A 22,780-nucleotide genomic window follows, 5' to 3' on the forward strand; every position below is an offset into this window, starting at 1 on the left:
GTGGCTTAGCCAGTCACATGATGTTCACATGACTCAATAAAACCCCAGGCAGTTGGGTCTAGGTCATCCATGATGAGGCATGCAGTTATGAGCCTAGTGGATGAACTGGTAATGTGTAACCTTTGTTAATAAACCAACTAATTCTTAATAGCAATGCGTTGCTATGAATTCTTAAGCAACGAACCCATGAAGCAAATGCATTACATCCCCAGGGTATAGTTGGTGTTGGGAGTTATAAAACTTAGGCCCCAGTGTTAGAAGCAAGCACTTGTCTTGTAGGTCATGTATAGTATGCTAAGATGCAGAGTAAAGTATACCCCAACAATTTATTTAATCTGTAATCTCAGAGAAGCACCCCGTTGTCATTTTCCATTTGCTAGCCTCCTGTGGCCCCTTCTGAGTAAGATTGACAATTTACTGGCAAATTCGTGCTAAGTTAGGGACAGTTTTGTGAGTCACTGCCCACTGAGAAGTGAATTAAGACTCCCCAAACTCATTTTACATGTGATCCAATATGTAGCTCATCCCGTCAATATGGACTTGCTTTGAATCCAGTCCCCTGAGGTGAAAAGCCAGTGAGCTACCCACTCAACCCTCCATGATGACTATACAATACAAAATGTTGATTGGTATCGGGTTAAATAATCCACTGCAACATGCCACAAAAAGGCAAATATTTGTAATAAATGTCATCAACTTTTTAACAAAAGCACTGAGGAGTGGGGCGTACACATGAAATCACTTCAAAACACTGGCTGGTTCTGGCCCACTGATGTAGATCTGCACTCGTCAATAAGAAATAGCAGTTACCTGATCTAGAAGCACGACTGATGATTTTAAAATCTCTCTCCATTTCTGCAGTTCAGCATCATGGTAACGCTGTTGTGACTCTAATAGCTGGGCCCACTCCACCTGTGACTGGGGAAGTTTGCTGTACAGAAGAGAAGAATCAAGTTACAAAAGGATTTGGGTTAGGTTGCGCTGGTATTCCAATGCAATTCGCTCAAAGTCGGCCAAACCAGCGCAAATGATCGCAGAATTTCAAGCGTAAATTACGCCCAACGCAAATCGAGATTCCATGATCTTTAACTCTGGTTTAGAAAACATTGCGCTGAAAGCCGGCTCTGCCCACAAAACTGGCTACAACCCCAGGTTGAATTAATCACCATGACGAGTTTCCGCTAATTGCCTGACTGCGGCCTTTCAAGGAGGTTCTTAAAATTAAACTGATTTTTTTTCGGGCGCAAGGACACTGATAGGCACCTTTTAAAAGATTTTAAATATTAAAAAATATTTAATTTACCAAGAAACAGAGTAGTGTACACCAATGAAACCAGTAAATGTTTCTATATAGTTTTAAAAAAATCACTTTCAGTTATTTAAAATCAGGTTACTCATAGGTGGTGGACTAGACAATTCTTATACAGGTTGGACCTCCTCTGTCCGGGATTCCCTAGTCCAGCATCACTCCTCGTCCAGCATTATTCCGGCGACCAGGGATGCATGCGCAGAATGCAGCCGACCTCCAACCCGACTTTGGGGCTGTGTCTACACTCGACCCGTTGGGGGTGTGTCACCACCCGCTGGGGCTGCACCGACACTTGGCCCGCCGACCTCCTCCCTCCCGCCCCGACCTCGGGCCACCATACCCCGCCTCAGGCCGCTGAGCTCCTCTCATCTGGCAAAATCCCTTATTCAGCACAGGCCAGGTCCCGAGGGTGCCGGATAAGAGAGGTCCAAACTGTATAACGTGCTTATACATATTGATAAAGACATTTTCAACTGTATTAATAAAATTACACAAGGTTACCACTCAAGGAATATTTTTCAATGCAAGAGGGAAAAAATTACCAATTACAATCTAAAATGTTGCCCAATTGCGCTGGTTCATGAATGATTTAACGTTTGTGATTATGCAAATTGAGTTTGAGTGAAAACCTGAACCATCACTTCACTTCGGGAAACGAGCACAATTTGTCCCCGAATTGCCGATTGCGCCTAAATTGGAAACTCCACCCCAATGTATTTAATTTAAAAAAAGAGCATTTCTATCTCTTCATTTTTAAAACATTATATACATTACAGTGAAAAACAGACCAAGGTGGCTAAGTTTAGTGCATCAATGCAATGTGATTATGGAGAGATGGGATGTTTATTTGAAGTTACATACCATTAACCCTGTTTAATCCATGACTATATTATGCAGTAATCCAAAATATTGGGGAATGGGTTTGTAAAAAAATGCATCGCTCAGTCTATAATTAGGAAATCTTATACTCTGAGCTCTGATCTGGGAACAAGCAAGTTTTGCTAAGTGCTGGCTTCCTTCATAAACCAACAGTACTCAGTTTATCCAGGCAACAGCACTCACAAAGAGCAATCTGTTTCCAGATCAGAGCACTGAAATTAGGTAGAACTTTCCTGCACTTATGTAGCCACTGCCCAATGACATTGGTGCTATGTAAATGGTCGCCTTTAAGTGATGATTATTTAAAAATACCTCTGCAATCTACTATGTTTAATTACGCATAGTGAGGTCACAGAATTTCTGATTGTTTTGTGCTTCTTTGATTGACGGTTTGAGCACTGCACCAGTAATGTGTTCGGCAGGATTCTTACAGGTAACTTTATGTAAGTAGTATAGTTCAACCATTTCATACTGAAGCTGCAGTGCTATTTAAAAACAGTGAATATTCACGATATCCTAAGTCCCAATGTCCCCTGATCAGTCGACCATCTTGAATTTGTTCTTATGACACCCTTATTGACTTGAAAACATTTTGGGATACAGTTTTGTCTGTATTAAAAATATATAAAAACATATTTTTATTTCATGAGATGTTGGCGTCGCTGGCAAGGCCAGCATTTATTGCCCATCCTTAATTACCCTCGAGAAGGTGATGGTGAGCCGCCTTATACAACTGAGTGACTTGCTGGCCATTTCAGAGGTAAGTTAAGCATCAACCATATTGCTGTGGGTGTAGAGTCACATATAGGCCGACCAGGTAAGGGCGGCAGATTTCCTTCTTAAAGGACCAGATGGGCTTTTACGACAATCCATTAGTTCCATTACGGATACTAGCTTTCTATTCCAGATTGTTTTTTAATTTAATTAACTAAATTTAAATTCCACAGCTACCAGGCCTCTGGATTACTAGTCCAGCAACATAACCACTATGCTACCGTACCCGATAAATGCATAATTCTGTGTAGACATAGAAACATAGAAATTAGTGCAGGAGTAGGCCATTCAGCCCTTCTAGCCTGCACCGCCATTCAATGAGTTCATGGCTGAACATGCAACTTCAGTACCCCCTTCCTGCTTTCTCGCCATACCCCTTGAATCCCCGAGTAGTAAGGACTTCATCTAACTCCCTTATGAATATATTTAGTGAATTGGCCTCAACTACCTTCTGTGGTAGAGAATTCCACAGGTTCACCACTCTCTGGGTGAAGAAGTTTCTCCTCATCTCGGTCCTAAATGGCTTACCCCTTATCCTTAGACTGTGACCCCTGGTTCTGGACTTCCCCAACATTGGGAACATTCTTCCTGCATCTAACCTGTCCAAACCCGTCAGAATTTTAAACGTTTCTATGAGGTCCCCTCTCATTCTTCTGAACTCCAGTGAATACAAGCCCAGTTGATCCAGTTTTTCTTGATAGGTCAGTCCCACCATCCCGGAAATCAGTCTGGTGAATCTTCGCTGCACTCCCTCAATAGCAAGAATGTCCTTCCTCAAGTTAGGAGACCAAAACTGTACACAATACTCCAGGTGTGGCCTCACCAAGGCCCTGTACAACTGTAGCAACACCTCCCTGCCCCTGTACTCAAATCCCCTCGCTATGAAGGCCAACATGCTATTTGCTTTCTTAACCGCCTGCTGTACCTACATGCCAACCTTCAATGACTGATGTACCATGACACCCAGGTCTCGTTGCACCTCCCCTTTTCCTAATCTGTCACCATTCAGATAATACTCTGTCTCTCTGTTTTTACCACCAAAGTGGATAACCTCACATTTATCCACATTATACTTCATCTGCCATGCATTTGCCCACTCACCTAACCTATCCAAGTCACTCTGCAGCCTCATAGCATCCTCCTCGCAGCTCACACTACCACCCAACTTAGTGTCATCTGCAAATTTGGAGATACTACATTTAATCCCCTCGTCTAAATCATTAATGTACAATGTAAACAGCTGGAGCCCCAGCACAGAACCTTGCGGTACCCCACTAGTCACTGCCTGCCATTCTGAAAAGTCCCCATTTACTCCTACTCTTTGCTTCCTGTCTGACAACCAGTTCTCAATCCACATCAGCACACTACCCCCAATCCCATGTGCTTTAACTTTGCACATTAATCTCTTTTGTGGGACCTTGTCGAAAGCCTTCTGAAAGTCCAAATATACCACATCAACTGGTTCTTCCTTGTCCACTTTACTGGAAACATCCTCAACAAATTCCAGAAGGTTTGTCAAGCATGATTTCCCTTTCACAAATCCATGCTGACTTGGACCTATCATGTCACCATTTGCCAAATGCACTGCTAGGATATCCTTAATAATTGATTTCATCATTTTACCCACTATTGAGGTCAGGCTGACCGGTCTATAATTCCCTGATTTTCTCTCTCCCTCCTTTTTTTAAAAAAGTGGGGTTACATTGGCTACCCTCCACACGATAGGAACTGATCCAGAGCCAATGTGTGGCATAAGAGCTGCTGGCAGTGTGTTATGAAACTATAAAACAAATAAGTGTTTCCCATAATATTACTAACCATGAATGCAAAAAGTCGAATGGTTAACCCAATTATGTGGCTCTCTGGACTTGTGCTATGGCCCATATGATAACCAGTAGGCTCATTATTTTGTACTAGTAGAGAATCATTTTGAATTCCAATAGGAATAAAGGAACAGGGGTAGGCCATTCAGCCTCTTGAGCCTGTTCCACCATTCCCCTAGATCATGACTGACCTATACCTCAACTCCATTTGCCTGCCTTTGCTCCATACCATGTGATACTCTTACCTAACAAAAATCTATCGATCTCACAGTCTTGAAAATTTAAAGTGGCCCAGTTGGCTGCTCTGCTGGTTCATTTTTTCTACTTTCACCAGTGAGCTTGCTTCAAAATCCTATTCTAGGAAGTGAAAATGCAAAGACATCCTTGCATAAATCATAGTCGCAAGATATAAATTCTCGGGGAGGAGAATGACAGTAGAGTTACAGTCCAGCATCTATTGAAGTCAGTCATTTGGTTAAATCTCCATTAGATAGGTTTTGCTTGGTGACAAATGTCAGAGTATAAAATACCTCTCCTGGAGCCTGACCCCGTGCCAGGTAGTGAGACTCTGCGTTGTATACTCCAACATCCATAGCTTGTAAAACAGCATCATATTCAGAAATACTAGTAACACCAGGCTGTGGAGAGAACAAAACAGTTAACATCATCACCAAGAATAAGACACATGTAGAGAGTGTAAATCAGCCATCAGCGCTACAAATCTATCGTTTTTAATCTTTGTTTTAATAAAAAAAAGCAAAATGTAAAAGTTTACTTTTTTATTAGAACAAAAACTAGGTATCGTCGACTGCAGTTTGAGTTTCCCCAACGATAAACTTACAACAGAGGCTGTCCAGCAACTCAACTTACTTTAAACCTCTTTACCCTGTCCTTTAAATTGGATATTTAGTTTGTCATTTTTTAAGCGGATATTAATTCTACTTTTACGTAAATGCTCAGTTATCCAAAACTAGTTAGTCCCTTATGTAATGCAAGTATTTTACAGAAAGAATTTAAGAGACTGCAAAAGAACTATAGTTGTACCTTAAACAGATCCTAAAGGGAGCAGTAAACAGAAGAGGAAAATAGTGATCAGAAAGGAAAGCTTCTCAGAAGATCCAGCACAGTGAGGTTAAAGCATTTACTGAAGCTCGCTGTCTCAAATGGAGAGGCTCATCTACAGCAATTACTGGGAACGTAGCAAACGGAATGGTCAGGGTTATAAACAGTAGACCCAGTCAGATAGCACAGTAAGTCAAAGTGAACCATAAAAGGAGCGGCGAACAGCGGCCATGAGCAGCGTGGAGGCATGCCACTACAAGATACAGTGCGAGCTGGTGCAGAAGGGCAACGCTGTGAAGAGTGATGTCATCAAGATCCAGGTCGGTGATTGGAGCGTGGGCAGATACGGCAGGAGCAGCGAGGTCGGGGCGAAGGAGCGGCGAGAGACTGTGGAGGGACGTGATCGGGGCCCAGGGGAGGCGCGAGTTCAGGGCCAGGGGCAGCACGGGCCAGCCCACACTAGGTCCGTGCAGCAGAACTGATCTCCAGTTGTCTTGCCACTGGACCAAGACCTAGCTCTGTCAAGCCCGTGTGGTGGCTGGTGTGCAACGGCCACCCCACATAAAAAAAATCCACGCACAGGCATCTTCCACCCTTCAGGATGTAGTTCGGGTCCTTCATTGAAAGACCCGTGAACGCGTCCTTTTTTTGGCGTGGAAGCAAGTCATCCTCGTTTCAAGGGACCGCCTATGATGAAACGATGATGATGATGATTTTAAATAAGGAAACTTGACTAGAAACAAATTTATATATTGCAATTTCAGCTACAGATACTGTGCACTAGCCTGCAAATGGCCCAGAAAATGTAATACTGCTGCTTCTTAACATCTTTATACAGTGGAATATACAATACAGAACCTTAACCTTGGAGCAGATTTAACCCTCTGAGAAAAATAGCAACAGATTGTGCACTAACCAAGAGTTTATTCTGAAAGAATAGAACTCAATTATTGATGCTAAGGGGTCATTCCACAATCCCACATTCCCAGGCCATGATTTCAGGGCAGCCAGCATTGGTAGTGTGTGGGGAGGGCAATCCCAGCTCCAGCCTACCCTCTCACAACAATCTTCTGTTCATGGGGCTTGTTAAGCCTGCCTTGCAAGGTTCCCGGCCAATTAATAGGAAGCGGGTCTGATGACATCATTTGATAACGCGCCATCAGCCAGTTTCCTTAAAGCGACCATGACCACATTGATTTTGACAGTCGTTCTGTCAGTGTTTTGCAGCATTGAGCTGCTACAAACACTGACAAGCATTGCACAGAGGTGCACGGCTGCACCCAGACTCTCCCATTACTCCTCCAGATGCTTATGGAGGGAGTCACAGCACACAGGGAGGTTCTCTTCCCTTCCAATGGGCGGAAAAGACCTCCCCAGGACTCCATCACAGCCTGTCTGCACATTACAGAGGCGGGCACAAGCAGGGATGTCGTCAAGTGGAACTGGCTGCAGCGGCGCAAACCTTACAATGATCTCAGAAGATCACGAAATGTTACTGCAAAGCCACACTCACCCTCATCCTGCTGTGCCTCTCATCACATCCCTATCACTCTGCCTTCCCTACCCTACTCCTGCACATCCTTACTCACACCAACTTACCTTGCACCTACACCCATCCCTCTCTCTCTCTACATTATCACATCTCCATCTCACTTTCAAATATTTATGAACTTCCTTATTAAAAGTTATTATGGATTCTGCTTCTGGCATTGTTTCCAGGAGAGCATTTCAATCTAACAACCCACCAGATAAAGACATCTCCTAACCTCACTCTTCATTCCTTATTTGATGACAGATTTTGCCTTTGAGTTGCCTACTCACTGACCACTGGAAATAATTTCCCCCTATTTATTTATCAAAACCCTTCAGAATTTTGAACACTGGCAGATCTGGAACCAAAAATCCCTAAACTGTTAATCCAAGTCTTTTCTGGTAAATTAGCTCATCTGCAAGCACTGCGTGAGATTGGAACAGATGTTACCACCATTACAACACAGGGGAACTCAAGGGTGTGTACATCTTTGGTGCCATATGCATATAACAGCAGACTCCAGTAAAAGTTTAATTAGAAACAAATGTTTCCATTTAACTAAAGGTTCCCAAGGCAAATTTAGAACTGATTTTAAGAGCTTACAAAGACCTGACTGTCGTATGTCCCGATGTCTCTCAGAATCTCGTGCAATGAAATTGTCAGAGACAGGACCTTATAAAGAGGTTACTCACACAAAACTTATGATGAGCAACAACTTGGAAACACTGTAAAGCTGAATTCCTCCTGGAATTTCTTCTGGGATGTGTTTTGTCTGAGTGGAACCTGTGGGAAAACAGAAGGCAGAAGGTTTTATTTGAGCAAGGGCGATGTTTCTGATTGTTGTATCAGAGATTTTCGGCTTGTTACCGCCTGTTTTCGCCCAGGAGGGACGGCAATAGCGGCGGTAAGCTCTTCCGGGCGGGTGACCAGCTTCCAGCGCCCTGCCGGAATGTTCGGTGCCAGTTTCAGCGGGATGCGGAGCATTACCGCCCGGAAGAGGCGAGCCGGTGTGCAACGCCCCTGGTTGTGACACCGGCTCAATTTTTGGCTCCCACCCGATCCGTAGCGCTCCGTAGAGCGACGTGCTGGCACAGCCTGTGAAAACAGGAGGTCCGAGCTGTAGCGGCTACAGTGAGGTAAGTAATGTCAACCTCAGGTAAGTGTGATTGTTTTTTTTTGCGAGTTATGACATGAGTTATTTAGTGGGAATATTTTTGATGGGTTTTTTTCATGCTTTTTTTTTCTCTCCAGGCCTCTCTTAAAGCACTCCGAGGCCAGCTATTTAAGCTCAGGATTTTCGCTTGCTCAGCCGGTCTAGCGCTCTAAGAGAGTTGTGCAACATCCATCTCTCTTAGCGCTTCCCCCCACACTCAGGGCCCAGCTGCTGAATTTTGCTGATTGAGGCGCAAACTATTCCTGGGCACAAACTTTACCACCCCGCCGCCATTACCGCCTCGAAATGAGCGAAGCCGAAAATCCAGCCCGAGGAATTGATACACTTCCAAGTAACCTGATTAAATTTCTCCATGTAATATTATAATTTGGTAGCCAACTGAGTGCAGAGATAAAAGCTTACTGGAACAAAAGCACAGCGTTAAAGTAATGGGCCAAATCAACTTGGAAAAGTAATGCCGTGTTAACGATGCACGCCGTTTTAATGCACAAATCAGCCAGCAAGTTCAGGGGATGAAGAAATGCGCCGTGAACTGTAAATCTCCAGAACTCGCCGGTCAATTTACATCGCTTCGTCATTTGCCTCATACAAACGACATCTGGCCCTTAGCACCCTGTTATTTTTAAGAACTTGCTGGATTTGCACATTAATTGCCCAATAAACTTGCCACATAAAGTTAGGGCTCATAATTAACAACATAAACATCCTTTTAACAGCATGATAATTGTTCATGCATTGCAAATAAACCTCTCCAGCCCAGAAATGGAACAACTTAAACTGTTAAGTCTCATTCCGGCCTGTAATAAATTGTTGTTAAAATATTCTGGAAATTTTGAATTTAGTTTTTTTCCCTACTTTTCTTTTCTGTCTCTTTTTTCTCTCTCACTCAATTCAATTTTTCTTACCCTCTATTTATCTTTCTGTACCTGATTTGACTCTAATTTACCCTCCTTCTCAGTTGTTTCTCTGTTTCTTTCTCAATCATTAAATCTCATTGATGAAGGAGGTACCCTGTTGGTCCTGTCATTCAACAAGGTCCCAGATGCATCCCTCGAAATCGAGGAAGACTTGCTTCCACTCTAAGAGTTCTCAGGTGACTGTACAGTCCAACACGGGAATTATTATCTCTGTCAGAGGTGGGACAGACAGTGGTTGAAGGAAAGGGTGGTGGGGGAGTCTGGTTTGCCGCATGCTCCTTCCGCTGCCTGCGCTTGATTTCTGCATGCTCTCAGCGATGAGACTCGATGTTCTCAATGCCCTCCCAGATGCTCTTCCTCCACTTAGGGTGATCTTGGGCCAGGGATTCCCAAGTGCCGGTGGGATGTTGCACTTTATCAAGGAGGTTTTGAGCATGTTCTTAAAATGTTTCCTCTCCCCACCTGGGGCTCGCTTGCCGTGTAGGAGTTCCGAGAAGAGCGCTTGCTTTGGGAGTCTCGTGTTGGGCATCCAGACGATGTGGCCCCGCTGTAGTGATACCCGCCCTCCTATATGACTAAGAGACATGAACCATATACAGTAGACACCTCAAACCGCTGGAGAAGTACCACCAGCGTTGCCTCCGCAAGATCCTGCAAATTCACTGGGAGGATAGACGCACCAACGTCAGTATTCTCGCTCAGGCCAACATCCCCAGCATCGAGGCACTGACCACATACATTCCCAGACGCCCAGTTTCCCTGGCTGCGCTGTTATCAGTTCGCACATCCAGCAACTTATGGCACAAAAAAAATGTTGAGTTCAAGGGTGCAGGAAAATGTCTGTCTAACTCTAGCAAGATGGGTTTTGAGGTAATGTCATCACTAGGTGACCTATAGAGCAGTTTGTAAATAAATGAAATGTCTCCAGATAATTCTGAGGAGGAAATCCCTTTACGAAACACATGGGGAATATATAGTGAGAATGGGTTACTTATGGTCATAGGGTGCATAACTCTCATATGAATTATTTTAGCCACATCACATGTGTATGCCCATAATTCACGTCCATCCTAAATTATACGTAAAGCATGCTTTTATTTTTAATGTAAAAATGCGGGTTAAGGGCAGGGGGGTTGCATGGAGTTGGGATTGGAGGTGGTTTAACACTCCTGTGATCCAGTAGGATCGTGGAGGGCTGTACCAGACAGAAGATGAGTGAATGTTTCATGTAGACAGAAACAGGAGAATGTTGAAATAATTACTGAGTGGCAATCAACAACAACGTAGTAAAATGTCCCGAGGCGCTTCACAGGACTGTTAAACAAAATTTGACACGAGTCAGGAGAAATTAGGGCAGATGACCAAAAGCTTGGTCAAAGAGATAGATTTTAAGGCGACTCTTGAAGGAAAAGAGAGAGGTAGTGAGGTGGCGAGGTTTAGGGAGGGAATTCCAGAACTTAGAGCCCAGGTAGCTAAAGGCACAGCCATCAATGGTGGAGCGATTAAAATCTGGGATGCTCAAGAGGATAGAATTAGAGGAGCGCAAATATCTCGGGGGGGGTTGTGGGGCTGAAGGAGATTACAGAGATAGGGACAGGCGAGACTATGGCTTTGAAAAGAAAGATGAGAATTTTAAAATCGAGATGTTGCTTAACCAGGAGCCAATGTAGGTCAGCGAGCACAGGGATGATGGGTGAATGAAACTTGGTGCGAGTTAGGACAAGGGCAGCCGAGTTTTAGATGACCTCAAGTGTACGTAGGGTAGAACATGCGAGGCCAGTTAGGAGTGTGTTGGAATAGTCAAGGCTAGAGGTGACTATGGTAAGAATGAGGATTTCAGCAGCAGATGAGCTGAGGCAAGGGCGGAGACGGGCGATGTTATGGAGGTGGAAATAAGTGGTCTTAGTTATGGCACGCATATGTAGTCGGAAGCTCATTTCAGGGTCATATATGACACAAATGCAGAGAAGTATTTTATAGCAGTGGCACCAAAGTCCATCAGGCCTCAAGTCCGGTTAATGGATTTGCTTGCGATAAAAAGTGCAATTTATTTTTGACAAAGTTTACACCCCTTCCAAGTGATTATTCCAGCGGATAAAACGTATAAAACATAATTAAGAACATAGTCGGCTAGTAAACATCATTGATCGTCCTGTGCGTTCTCATTCAGGGAAGTGTTTGTCTGGAATAATCAGGAGGAAGATTGCGATGCCCTTTGGATCAGAGCTTGTGTGCTGAAACTCAAAGTGACAAAGAAACTAAAGGGCACTCAAGGAATGTTCCCACCACTGGCATGCCTTCTCCATTTTCGATTTTACCTGCCACATGTTTAATCCTCTGGACCACCTCTTCGTCAGTCGGCGTAGTAACAGGGCTGACTGTTTCGTCGAGGTGTTGGCTTCGCACGTGAATGTGAGGCCGTTTTCTCCGCCGAATTGTGGACGATTTGTTGGGTTTTTCTTTTGGAGATTGCCTGTGCAGTTCAGCAGCATATTGTTTCTCTACTTTTGCGAGCTCAATATCTGTGGATACCAAAATGGGAATGTTTTCAAGCTGTAGTAAATCAAAGAAAACAGAGTCTTATCTGATTAAATATCATGTTGTGCAGAATTGAGCCCATTTATTCACGATCCCTTGATTAACCCGTTGATTCCGGAGATGAGGAGGTTGACTTATGAAGATAGGTTGAGTAGGTTGGGCCTATACTCATTGGAGTTCAGAAGTATGAGAGGTGATCTTATCGAAACATATAAGACAATGAGGAGGCTCGACAAGGTGGATACAGAGAGGATATTTCCACTCATAGGGGAACTAAAATTAGGGGACATAGTTTTAAATGGGCAACCCCTTATTCTGAGACTGAGATGAGGAGGAATTTCTTCTCTCAGAGGGTTGTAGGTCTATGGAATTCTCTGCCCCAGAGAGCTGTGGAAGCTGGGTCATTGAATATATTTAAGGCGGAGATAGACAAATTTTTGAGCGATAGGGGAATAAAGGGTTATGGGGAGCGGGCAGGGAAGTGGAGCTGAGTCCATGATCAGATCGGCCATGATCTTATTGAATGGCGAGCAAGCTTGAAGGGCCGGGTGGCCTACTCCTGCTCCTATTTCTTATGTTCTGCACATGTGCCCATTATGTGCAGAAGTTCACATATAAAGTTAGAGCATACATTCGATCATGGAGAAGTTTGGGTCTTACTAACTGCCATCTCAATACAACTGTCCTGGCTTGTTGTGATCTCAGCAATTATCATGGTAAATGTGGAAACAATTAGCATTCACCATTGTACTGCTCAAAAAAATATTAGAAGCATTATTACAACTCGCAGGTCATAATTTTATAATGTGTTTTGCAGCCTTCAATTGTTCAAAGAAAAATAGATGCGGGCCTAAATTGTTCACACCTGCTCAGAATAAAGTTCTTTACCAAGAACAAAGCTTTGCTCCTCGGTCTTTGCTGATCTTAATCGTGGCAGCATTGGCTTTAGCACCCTGCAGTAGTGAGGGGGTAAATCTACTCAAGTTCACACGCCTGAACAATATCCAGTGACCTTTACAGCAAACTGCACTGGTGGATGTTGAATACGCAGAGGATCGAGTTTAGCTGTGGTGGCCACATGGGTAAATTAGCTTACCAACACTCACTCTTAGGCTTATACATGAAAAATAGCCACTTAGATGAGGTACCACATGTCTGGCAGAACCCATGAATCTGTACTCCAGCAATGAGAGAGGAGGGGAGAAAATTTAATTTTGCTCACCTAAATGTCGAAAGTAGTCATCTAAACCACTCCAGAAATTCTTCTCAATGAACGATTTCACCAACCCCCACGGCTGTTTCCTATACTTTAGTTCTGTAGATATCCTGGAAATAAGAAGTTAACAGTTAATCCATTGAAGCATACTTCTGCAGTTCGATTATTTTTCAAAACCTTACTTTTCTTCACGTACATGTGCAATCTCCAACACTATGGCAAATATGTGATGAAAATTATTACATTTACCATAGATCAGTGTGACTGAATGGGATCTTACTCTCAGCAGGTTAATGACTACTGCTAGTGCAGCCAGTTTGGGAGGCACCGAAAGAGATATTAGGATGAGCCTTAAAGTCACTCTGAATACAAAATAACTGAGATTCATCTAGTTCTGACCTGCCATTTTTTTCCCTAAACCACTGTGTACTCACCACCATACAGCAAGGACCAATATTCACCTTGCAGTTTGACAAAGAAGGGTATCTTTGATCTAATGTAGATTGCTCCTCCGTCAGGAGAGCTGAGAAACCCCATCTCAAGTCAGGTGGCAGATTCTTTAGGGGTCAGCCATTGCTCTTTATTTAACACATGCTTTAATGCAGGTGTACAATAATGTAGAACCAGAGATCCTCCTGTGATTAACAGGAGTTTAGGTCGCACTTCTAATCTTAAGTCTTAAAATTTTAGTCACCGGCACTGCAGATAAAATCCATGGTTTACATATTCAATTGAAAATACAGGGGGGCGAAATTCAGTGCAGCCAGAAAGCTGGTGGTGTTAAGGCCTTTTTTCCCCGATTAGCGCCACAAAGTTTGCAGCGGCCATTGGATCCAAGTTCAGCATTTTGATCACAAAAAAAATGTTCCAGTCTTATTAGCCCTGCAAAGTTGAAATTTGCAGTCTTAATTGGGGTGTTATTCCCACGGGAAATTCACCCTTCGGGTGATGTGGCAACTGCCATTACAGCACAGGCGCGAGGGAATGAGCGTATCGGTGCTGCTTTGGAGAGGATGACCGCGGCTCTGCAAGAGTTGACGGAGCATCCAAGTGCTGTCATATCTGGTGGCTTTCAGACTGTGGCTGCTCGCATGCAGTCTCAGCTGGATGCGCCCCGAGACTTCAGTGTTGCTTTCGCGGCTGGGTCCACCATGGGCCATGTGGGACCTTCCGGTGTGCTGCCACAGCACCGACCTGAGCTCCCTCAGATTGGTGGTGGTGGGATTGTGCAGCCCCTGGTGAGTTACTCAGGCTCCTCGGATCAGGATATGGATGATGCACTTCCTCCAGCTCACAGCATTCTTGTCCCCAGACCTGTCACTCCGCCAGTGCCTCCACACATGGCCTTGCCCGAGCCAAGCCAGAGGGTGTTGACCAATCTCCAGCCGGCCCTTCCAGGCCCAAAGCTGCTTGAGGGCATCCTAGAAGGACATCTGCAGCTTCCACACAGGGAAGACAGCAGGCTTCCCAGACCCAGGGGAGACACTGAGGCAAAGTCACAGGTTAGGCACACGTAAGAGGGGTTATAAGGAAATCACAAGGGTGGTAAATGATGTTTATATGTTATTTTTCTGCACTGTTTATTGTTCTGGTAGTTGTTTGTAGCTATATTGATTATGTATTAAATCTTTATTTTTCGTACCTATATCTGGGCTGCTGTATAATGTGCGGTGAGCATCATCATCATAGGCAGTCCCTTAGAGTCGAGGATGACTTTCTTCCACTCTAAAAGTGAGTTCTCAGGTGACTAAAGAGTTCAATGTGGGACCTACAGTCTCTGTCACAGGAAGGGCAGACAGTGGTTGAAGGAAAGGATGGGTGGGGAGCCTGGGTTGTCGAATGCTCCTTCCGCTGTCTGCGCTTGGTTTCTGGTTGCTCTCGGCGATGAGACTCGAGGTGCTAAGCGCCCTCCCGGATAATCTTCCTTCACTTTGGGTGGTCTTGGGCCAGGGATTCCCAGGTGCCGGTGGGGATGTTGCACTTTATCAAGTTGGCTTTGAGGGTTGTCCTTGAAACGGTTCCTCTGCCCATCTGGGGCTCGCTTGCCGTGTCGAGGCTCCGAGACGAGCGCTTGTTTTGGGAGTCTCGTGTCAGGCATGCGGACAATGTGGCCCGTCCAGCGGAGCTGATCGAGCGCGGTCAGTGCTTCAATGCTGGAGATGTTGGCCTGGGCGAGAACACTGATGTTGGTGCGTCTGTCCTCCCAATGGATTTGCAGGATCTTGCGGAGGCAGCGTTGATGGTACTTCTCCAGTGCTTTGAGGTGTCTGCTGTATATAGTCCACGTCTCTGAGCCATATAGGAGGGCAGGTATCACTATTGCCCTGTAGACCATAAGCTTGGTGCCAGATTTGAGGTCCTGATCTTCAAACACTCTTCCTTAGGTGACCGAAGGCTGCGCTGGCACACTGAAGGCATTGTTGGACCTTGTCATCGATGTCTGCCCTTGCTGACAGTACGCTCCCGAGGTATGGAAAATGGTCCACGTTGTCCAAGGCGTCACCGTGGATTTTGATAAGCGGGGGGCAGTGCTGTGTGGCAGGGTCAGGTTGATAGAGGATCTTTAGTGTAAGGCCTATGCTTTCATACGCCTCGGTGAAGATGTTGACGGTGGCTTGAAGTTTGGCCTCCAAGTGTGCGCAGACGCAAGCGGCGTCTTCGTACTGTAGTTCGATGACAGAGGCTGGGATAACCTTGGATCTAGCCTGGAGGTGGCGGAGGTTGAACAGATTCCCATTTGTTACCGTGCGGAATGCTGAGCTGTGGCAACGTTTCCAGTCTGAGCCCCTGGATTGAGATTTCCCTTTTCTCTCTGTGAACCTCGGGATCTCTATTTCTCTCTCAAGTTTTTTTTCCAATTTTCTCTTTCTCTATTCCTATTTCTCTCTCTCCCAATCAAATTTTCTCTTTGTTTCTCATTCCCTTTCCTCACTTCTATCTCTTTCTCCTTTCTCATTTGCTCCCTCCCTTCTCTCTCTCTCTCACCCCCCACCCTCTAGTGCGGATTCTGTGCTGAACTCCTCCGGTCCACTGAGGAGGCTCCTGAACTTGTTGCTGAGCAAAACGGAGCTGGCTCCGGGATCTCACCCCGTCCGGAGCTTGCTAATCTCCCCCCCGATGATCTTTTACCAGACTTTTCTGAGACCGACTCAGCTGCCATTACTTCGAGGACTCCGGGGAGCTTCTGACCCATCTTCAGGTTTGGATCTTACCTTCTTGTCTCTCTCCACTCCCCACGGCTCCGAGATCTCTGCCACTCTGCACCAGCCCTAAAAGCTAGCAGGGGCACCGTCAGCTATAGGGCCGGCTTCTTAACGGTGAAAATGGGTCCGGGGGCGGAGCGGCAGCGGTGCGCACTTTTAGCGCTGCAAACCCCACACCACTGCAAGACCTCCCAGGCCGAATTTACGTCGGGGCAGCCGGTTGAGCCCAAAACGATGGCCATTCGATTTCGACGAATGGCCGCCGCAAACGGGCAATACAGGTTCTTCCCGGGACCGTGAATGTCAGGGCCCGGGCGTTATTCCCACGCAAATACATTTTGCTTGTAAAACTCATTGTGTAGATGTGATTCAATTCTGAATAATTTGGCACAATGGCTTGCTTTGTTCTGCGAATGGTCCATAAAGATGAAAGGAATTTGTAGTCAGATGGGTCTGGCGTTTATTAGGTAGACACTATTGATTCGCGGGGACTGCAGAGATTCCATGTACCTTTACATATACAAGTGGTTGGCCACTTGGTTTTGATAGATACATTTTGATCTCGTTTCTTCCTTGTCAAACGTCAAAGGGTACTCGGACACATCTCAGGGAGCGGTTTTTTCTGAGGCCATCAGAAGGAAGTAGAATAAAAGGAACAAGAGTCGGCCATTCAGCCCCTCGAGCCTGTTCTGCCATTCCATTAAATCATTCTGATCTGAATTTTAGTTCTACCTAGCTGCCTTGGCTCCGTAACCCTTAATCCCCTTACCTAACAAAATCTATCAATCTAAGTTTTTAAGTTTTCAACTGATGTACCCTCCACAGCATTTTTTTTTGGGGGGGGGGGGTTAGGGGGAAGAAAGAGTTCCATATTTCCATTACCAAGAAGTAGTAGTTCAAGTAGTAGAATGCTCCATGGGGGAAAAGGCAAATATTATCATGGAAGGTTATTGTTAAGGGATACTATCTCAGGTCCAGAATTAATAAGAATATTAGTAAAGGGTTTAACAAATGCTTACTATTTTGTTATTCAAGGAGGAATAAATATGGTCTAGAAAATGCTGCAATCTTCAGTACTGTCTTTGCTATTGGTTATCAGTAATTAGTTTGGTAGTTTATGGTATGATAAAGATTGTTTCTTCTATTGCTTTCCAAAATATAGGAGACCATGAGAAGGCTCGTGATGTTTCCAATAAGACAAATACAGGGACAAGAGTTTCTACTTATCTCTCAACTTGCTATGTTTCAAATATTGGGCGTATAAAGGGGCATGTTGGTTTTTAGGGAGCAATGGCACATCCACAGGGGTGGTCGTAGGCTCTGACCATGAGGCTACTATCGAATTAACAGTCTAAAAACATAACATCGCACGGCTGAGGATCCATTTCAGCTCCATTCAGATTCCACTTAGCTAAAATTAGTGGATGCATGATTACCTCCTTTGGCAGAGGGTGGTGTTAAATGATGCTCGCTTGAGGGAAGAAAGGCAAAAATGTGAAACATAGAAACATAGAAAATAGGATTGCAGACCCTTTTGTGACACTTGCTACACTTGAAGTGTCAGTTGCGGCTCAGTGTGTAGCACACTTGCCTTTAAGTCAGAAGGTTGTGGGGCTCAAGTCCATCTCCAGGAACTTGAGCACATAAATCTAGGCCGACACTGCAGTGTTGAGGGAGTGCTACACTACCAGGTGCACTGTCTTGAGGTCTTACGGATGAAACATTAAACCGAGGCCCCGTCTGCCCTCTCAGGTGGACATAAAAGATTCCATGGCACTATTTCAAAGAAGAGCAGGGGAGTTATCCCCGGTGTTCTGGCCAATATTTATTTCTCAATCAACATAACAAAACCAGATTATCTGGTGATTTTCACATTGCTGTTTGTGGGAGTTTGCTGTGTGCAAGTTGGCTGCTGCGTTTGCCACATTATAACAGTGACAACAGTCCAAAAGTACTTAATTGGCTGTAAAGCGCTTTGAGACTTCCGGTGGTCGTGAAAGGCGCTATATAAATGCAAGTTTTCTTTCTTTGAAAGTCGCCATGGGGTGAAACTTAGCATGTTTCTGTATAGAAACAACTAAATCAAGAAGAGTAGCTTCCTTACCTCAGCCTGCTTTTGTTTTTTGCCACCCGTGTAAGGCTGTATCTGTTGATTGTGTAGAAGTAATCATGATATGGAACATCATGTGTGATCACCTCCGCATCGATCACATAACACTCACTCTCCTGGCTGGCTTTGTACAAAGTCTGTGATTAAAAAAAAGCTTCAATGGACACAAATCACATTATTTCCAATGGAAGGTTGCTCTGGGGTATACATTGCAAATGGTAACTGCTTGCTCCAAGATCAGTCCTCCGCAGTTGATATTAAACAATATTATTCCAAACTAGTGAACTATTTTGGCTTGGTGAAGTTTGAAATGACTGGCTCCTATCTAGTTGACAGCAGCCCGGAGTGTATTATCTTACAGTGCCCTAAAATACTCACTGTAACAACTTGCTGTCAACAGCAAATATCTTTTTAATATCTAGGTTGGGATGAAATAGGCTGGAGTATACTGCAGCTAACTATAGTCTCATGAAATTAGTCCTGGCAGTTGTTGGGAGTATAAATATGCCTCGAGATTGTACTGAGATGACAGGACGTATTTGCTCCAACAACACTGGTTCAGGAATCAGAGGCCAACTCTGGAAAGTGTTTAGGATGTGAGCAAGACCACAGCTAATGCCAACATCGTTGGGTAAGTCTCACCTGGGTCTCGGTGACTGTGGCAGTTTTTGGCGCAAGTGGGTTTGAGAGAGCAATAGTGTACAGTATCACTCGGGTCTGATTGCCGTTAACCTCCTTCTTCCAGGGATGACTAACCATGTCTGGAGAGAGAGAAAAAATCAGCATTACAGGCCATCCTTCATCTTTCACGAGCCTTAATCTGGAATGCAAGGTATGCAGCAGCAGGTTTCATTGTGGCTAATATAAGTATTCAATTTCAGCTTACACAGATAGAATTGGTGTATTTATTAAACACCTCTGTCAGTGATGTCACAAAAGCAGCAAGGTGAACTAATCTGAAATAAAAGATTTTTGATGAAGCAAGAAATTTGTTTTTTGTTCCCCTTGAAACATTTGTGAATGTATTATCTGTCATATGTTAAAAATCTTATAGCTGTTTGCACTTCCTGTCCACAAAGCCTCACTTCATGTTGTCATGGTTTTGTCACACTTGTGTCAATATTTCACATTATCGAAAATAGCTGCAGGAGTAGGCCATTCAGCCCTTCGAGCCTGCACTGCCATTCAATAAGATCATGGCTGATTATTCACCTCAGTACCCTTTTCCTGCTTTCTCTCCATACCTCTTGATCCCTTTAGCCGTAACGGCCATATCTAACTCCCTCCTGAATATATCCAATGAACTGGCATCAACAACTCTCTGCAGTAGAGAATGCCACAGGTTAACAACTCTCTGAGTGAAGAAGTTTCTTCTCATCAGTCCTAAATGGCTTACCCCTTATCCTTAGACTGTGTCCACTGGTTCTGGACTTCCTCAACACCGGGAACAATGGGCTCAAGTTTCGGCCTGAGTTGCTCCTATTTTTTTGGAGCAACTAGGTTAGAATGGAGCATCTTAGAAATTGCAATTCTCGGCATTTAGTTTGCTCCAGTTCTAGTGAGTTAGAATAGTTTCATTTTAGAACAGATTTTTTTTCCAAAAGGGGGCGTGTCCAGCCACTTACGCCTGTTTGCAAGTTTTGGCAGCGAAAACTTACTCCAAACTAACTTAGAATGGAGCAAGTGTAGATTTTTCTACGCTCAGAAAAACCTTACCTACACTTATAAATCAGGCCTAGGGAACGAGAGATTGGCTGGGGGGGGGGGGGGGGGGGAAAAGAGGGAAGTTTACAAACATTAAACACTTCACTTTTACAAATAAAGAGCCATCATCAATAATAAATGATAACTAAATCAATAAATCAACCATTAAATCAATCAAAAAAAGAAAAAAAGAAAAAGAATAATAAAAAATCAATCAATAAATAAAAAATTATTTCTACTCACCTACTGCAGCACCGGGAGCACTCCAACAGTGTGCTGGGATGCTCCCCCACCCCCATGTCGCTCTCTCTCTCTCTCTGTCAGTGTCTCTCATTCTGTCTCTGTCAGTGTCTCTCTGTGTTTCTGACAGCGAGGGGCGGAAGAGAGAGGGGTGGAAGAGAGAGGGCGGGGGGAAAGGGAGAGTGGTGGGGGGTGGAGCGAGAGCGGGCGGGGGTCAGAGAGAGAGCGGGTGGGGGGGGGGAGAAGAGAGCGCGTGGGGTGGAGGAGCACAGAGCGCGGGGGGGGGGGGGAGAAGAGTGCGGGGGGAAAAGAGGGGGGGGAGAAGAGAGGGGGGGAGAAGAGAGCGGGGGGGGGGGAGAAGAGAGCGGGGGGGGAAGAAGAGAGCGGGGGGGGAAGAAGAGAGCGGGGGGGGGAAGAAGAGAGCGGGGGGGGAGAAGAGAGCAGGGGGAGGGAGAAGAGTGCGGGGGGAAGAAGAGAGCGGGGGGAGGAGAAGAGAGCGGGGGGAGGAGAAGAGAGTAGGGGGGGAGGAAGAAGAGAGTGGGGGGGGGGGAAGAAGAGAGCGGGGGGGGGAAGAAGAGAGCTGGGGGTGCGGGAGAAGAGAGCGCGGAGGGAACGAGAGCGCGGAGGGAAAGAGAGCGCGGAGGGAAAGAGAGCGCGGAGGGAAAGAGAGCGCGGAGGGAAAGAGAGCGCGGAGGGAAAGAGAGCGCGGAGGGAAAGAGAGCGCGGAGGGAAAGAGAGCGCGGAGGGAAAGAGAGCGCGGAGGGAAAGAGAGCGCGGAGAGAAAGAGAGCGCGGGGGGGGGGGAAGGAGAAGAGAGCAGGGGGTGGAGGGGGAGAAGAGAGCAGGGGAGAGAAAAGAGCGGGAGGAGGGAAAGAGAGCAGGAGGAGGGAAAGAAAGCAGGAGGAGGGAAAGAGAGCAGGAGGAGGGAAAGAGTGGGGGGGGGGGAGAAAGGGGGGGGCGCGTGGAAGAGAGCCGGGGGTGGGGGGGGGAAAGCTGAACGGGCCCCGCCGAGGACTTCGGGCCCCAAGTGGGGCCCACACTCAGATGATGCATGCCGCCAACGGCGATAACACTTTGGGCGGGGCCCACCCCCAGCGAGATGCCGGGTGGGCGGCCCCGCCGGCGAGGTAAGATGCGCCAGGCCATTCGGCCAGGGATAGGGACGACGTCCCTTCGGCCAGTGATAGGGTCATCGCCCGGAGACAGGATGCTCTGGGAGGGCCAGGAGCTACTGCGCACGGGTGCAGCTGCTGGCACTGTTTTTGGCGCAGGGCTGTAGCTCCGCCCCCAGCAGCTCTTGCTGCGCCGCGCCGAGCTGGAAACGGGCCTACAGCTATCTGAGAATCGCGAGATAAGTATTTGGCGCAATCTTTGTTCTACAAATTAGGCGGGACTCTCTGATGTGCGCCGTTCTAGCGGCGGTCCAAAACTTGAGCCCATTCTTCCTGCACCTAACCTGTCCAGTCCCGTCAGAATTTTATGTGTTTCTATGAGATACCCTCTCAATCTTCTGAACTCCAGTGAATACAGGCCTAGTCAGTTCAATCTCTGCCATCCCGGGAATCAGTCTGGTGAACCTTCGCTGCACTTCCTCAATAGCAAGAACGTCCTTCCTCAGATTAGGAGACCAAAACTGAACACAATATTCCAGGTGAGGCCTCACCAAGGCCCTGTAGAATTGCATTAAGACCTCCCTGCTCCTATACACAAATCCTCTAGCTATGAAGGCCAACATACCATTTGCCTTCTTCACCATCTGCTGTACCTGCATGCCAACTTTCAATGACTGATGTACCATGACACCCAGGTCGCGTTGCACCTCCCCTTTTACTAATCTGCCGCCATTCAGATAATATTCTGCCTTCGTGTTTTTGCCCCCAAAGTGGATAACCTCACATTTATCCACATTATACTGCATCTGCCATGCATTTGCCCACTCACCTAACCTGTCCAAGTCACCCTGCAGCCTCTTAGCGTCCTCCTCACAGCTCACACCGCCACCCAGCTTAGTGTCATCTGCAAACTTGGAGATATTACACTCAATTCCTTCATCTAAATCATTAATGTATATTGTAAATAGCTGGGGTTCCAGCCCTGAGCCCTGCGGCACCCCACTAGTCACTGCCTGCCATTCTGAAAAGGACCCATTTATCCTGACTCTCTGCTTCCTGTCTGCCAACCAGTTCTCTATCCACATCAGTACATTACCCCCAATACCATATGCTTTAATTTTGTACACCAATCTCTCGTGTGGGATCTTGTCAAAAGCCTTTTGAAAGTCCAAATACACCACATCCACTG

At 45.7% G+C, this 22,780-nt stretch overlaps 1 protein-coding gene across 9 annotated transcripts in view; it reads right to left on the bottom strand.

Annotated features, from left to right (window-relative positions):
• gramd1ba (GRAM domain containing 1Ba) overlaps window positions 1–22,780 on the bottom strand; it is a 561,758-nt gene that overhangs the window by 3,954 nt on the left and 535,024 nt on the right. For all 9 annotated transcript variants that reach the window (XM_070894375.1, XM_070894372.1, XM_070894374.1 and 6 more), the window contains 7 exons: window positions 19,179–19,297; window positions 18,531–18,673; window positions 13,230–13,333; window positions 11,788–11,991; window positions 8,071–8,161; window positions 5,316–5,423; window positions 811–931 (listed from right to left, as the gene is read on the bottom strand). In XM_070894375.1, the coding sequence (XP_070750476.1) occupies window positions 811–931; window positions 5,316–5,423; window positions 8,071–8,161; window positions 11,788–11,991; window positions 13,230–13,333; window positions 18,531–18,673; window positions 19,179–19,297 (890 nt within the window). The remainder of the gene's footprint in view (window positions 1–810; window positions 932–5,315; window positions 5,424–8,070; window positions 8,162–11,787; window positions 11,992–13,229; window positions 13,334–18,530; window positions 18,674–19,178; window positions 19,298–22,780) is intronic.

The sequence above is a fragment of the Pristiophorus japonicus genome, chromosome 11 (assembly GCF_044704955.1).
Source record: "Pristiophorus japonicus isolate sPriJap1 chromosome 11, sPriJap1.hap1, whole genome shotgun sequence".
NCBI lineage: Eukaryota > Metazoa > Chordata > Chondrichthyes > Pristiophoridae > Pristiophorus > Pristiophorus japonicus.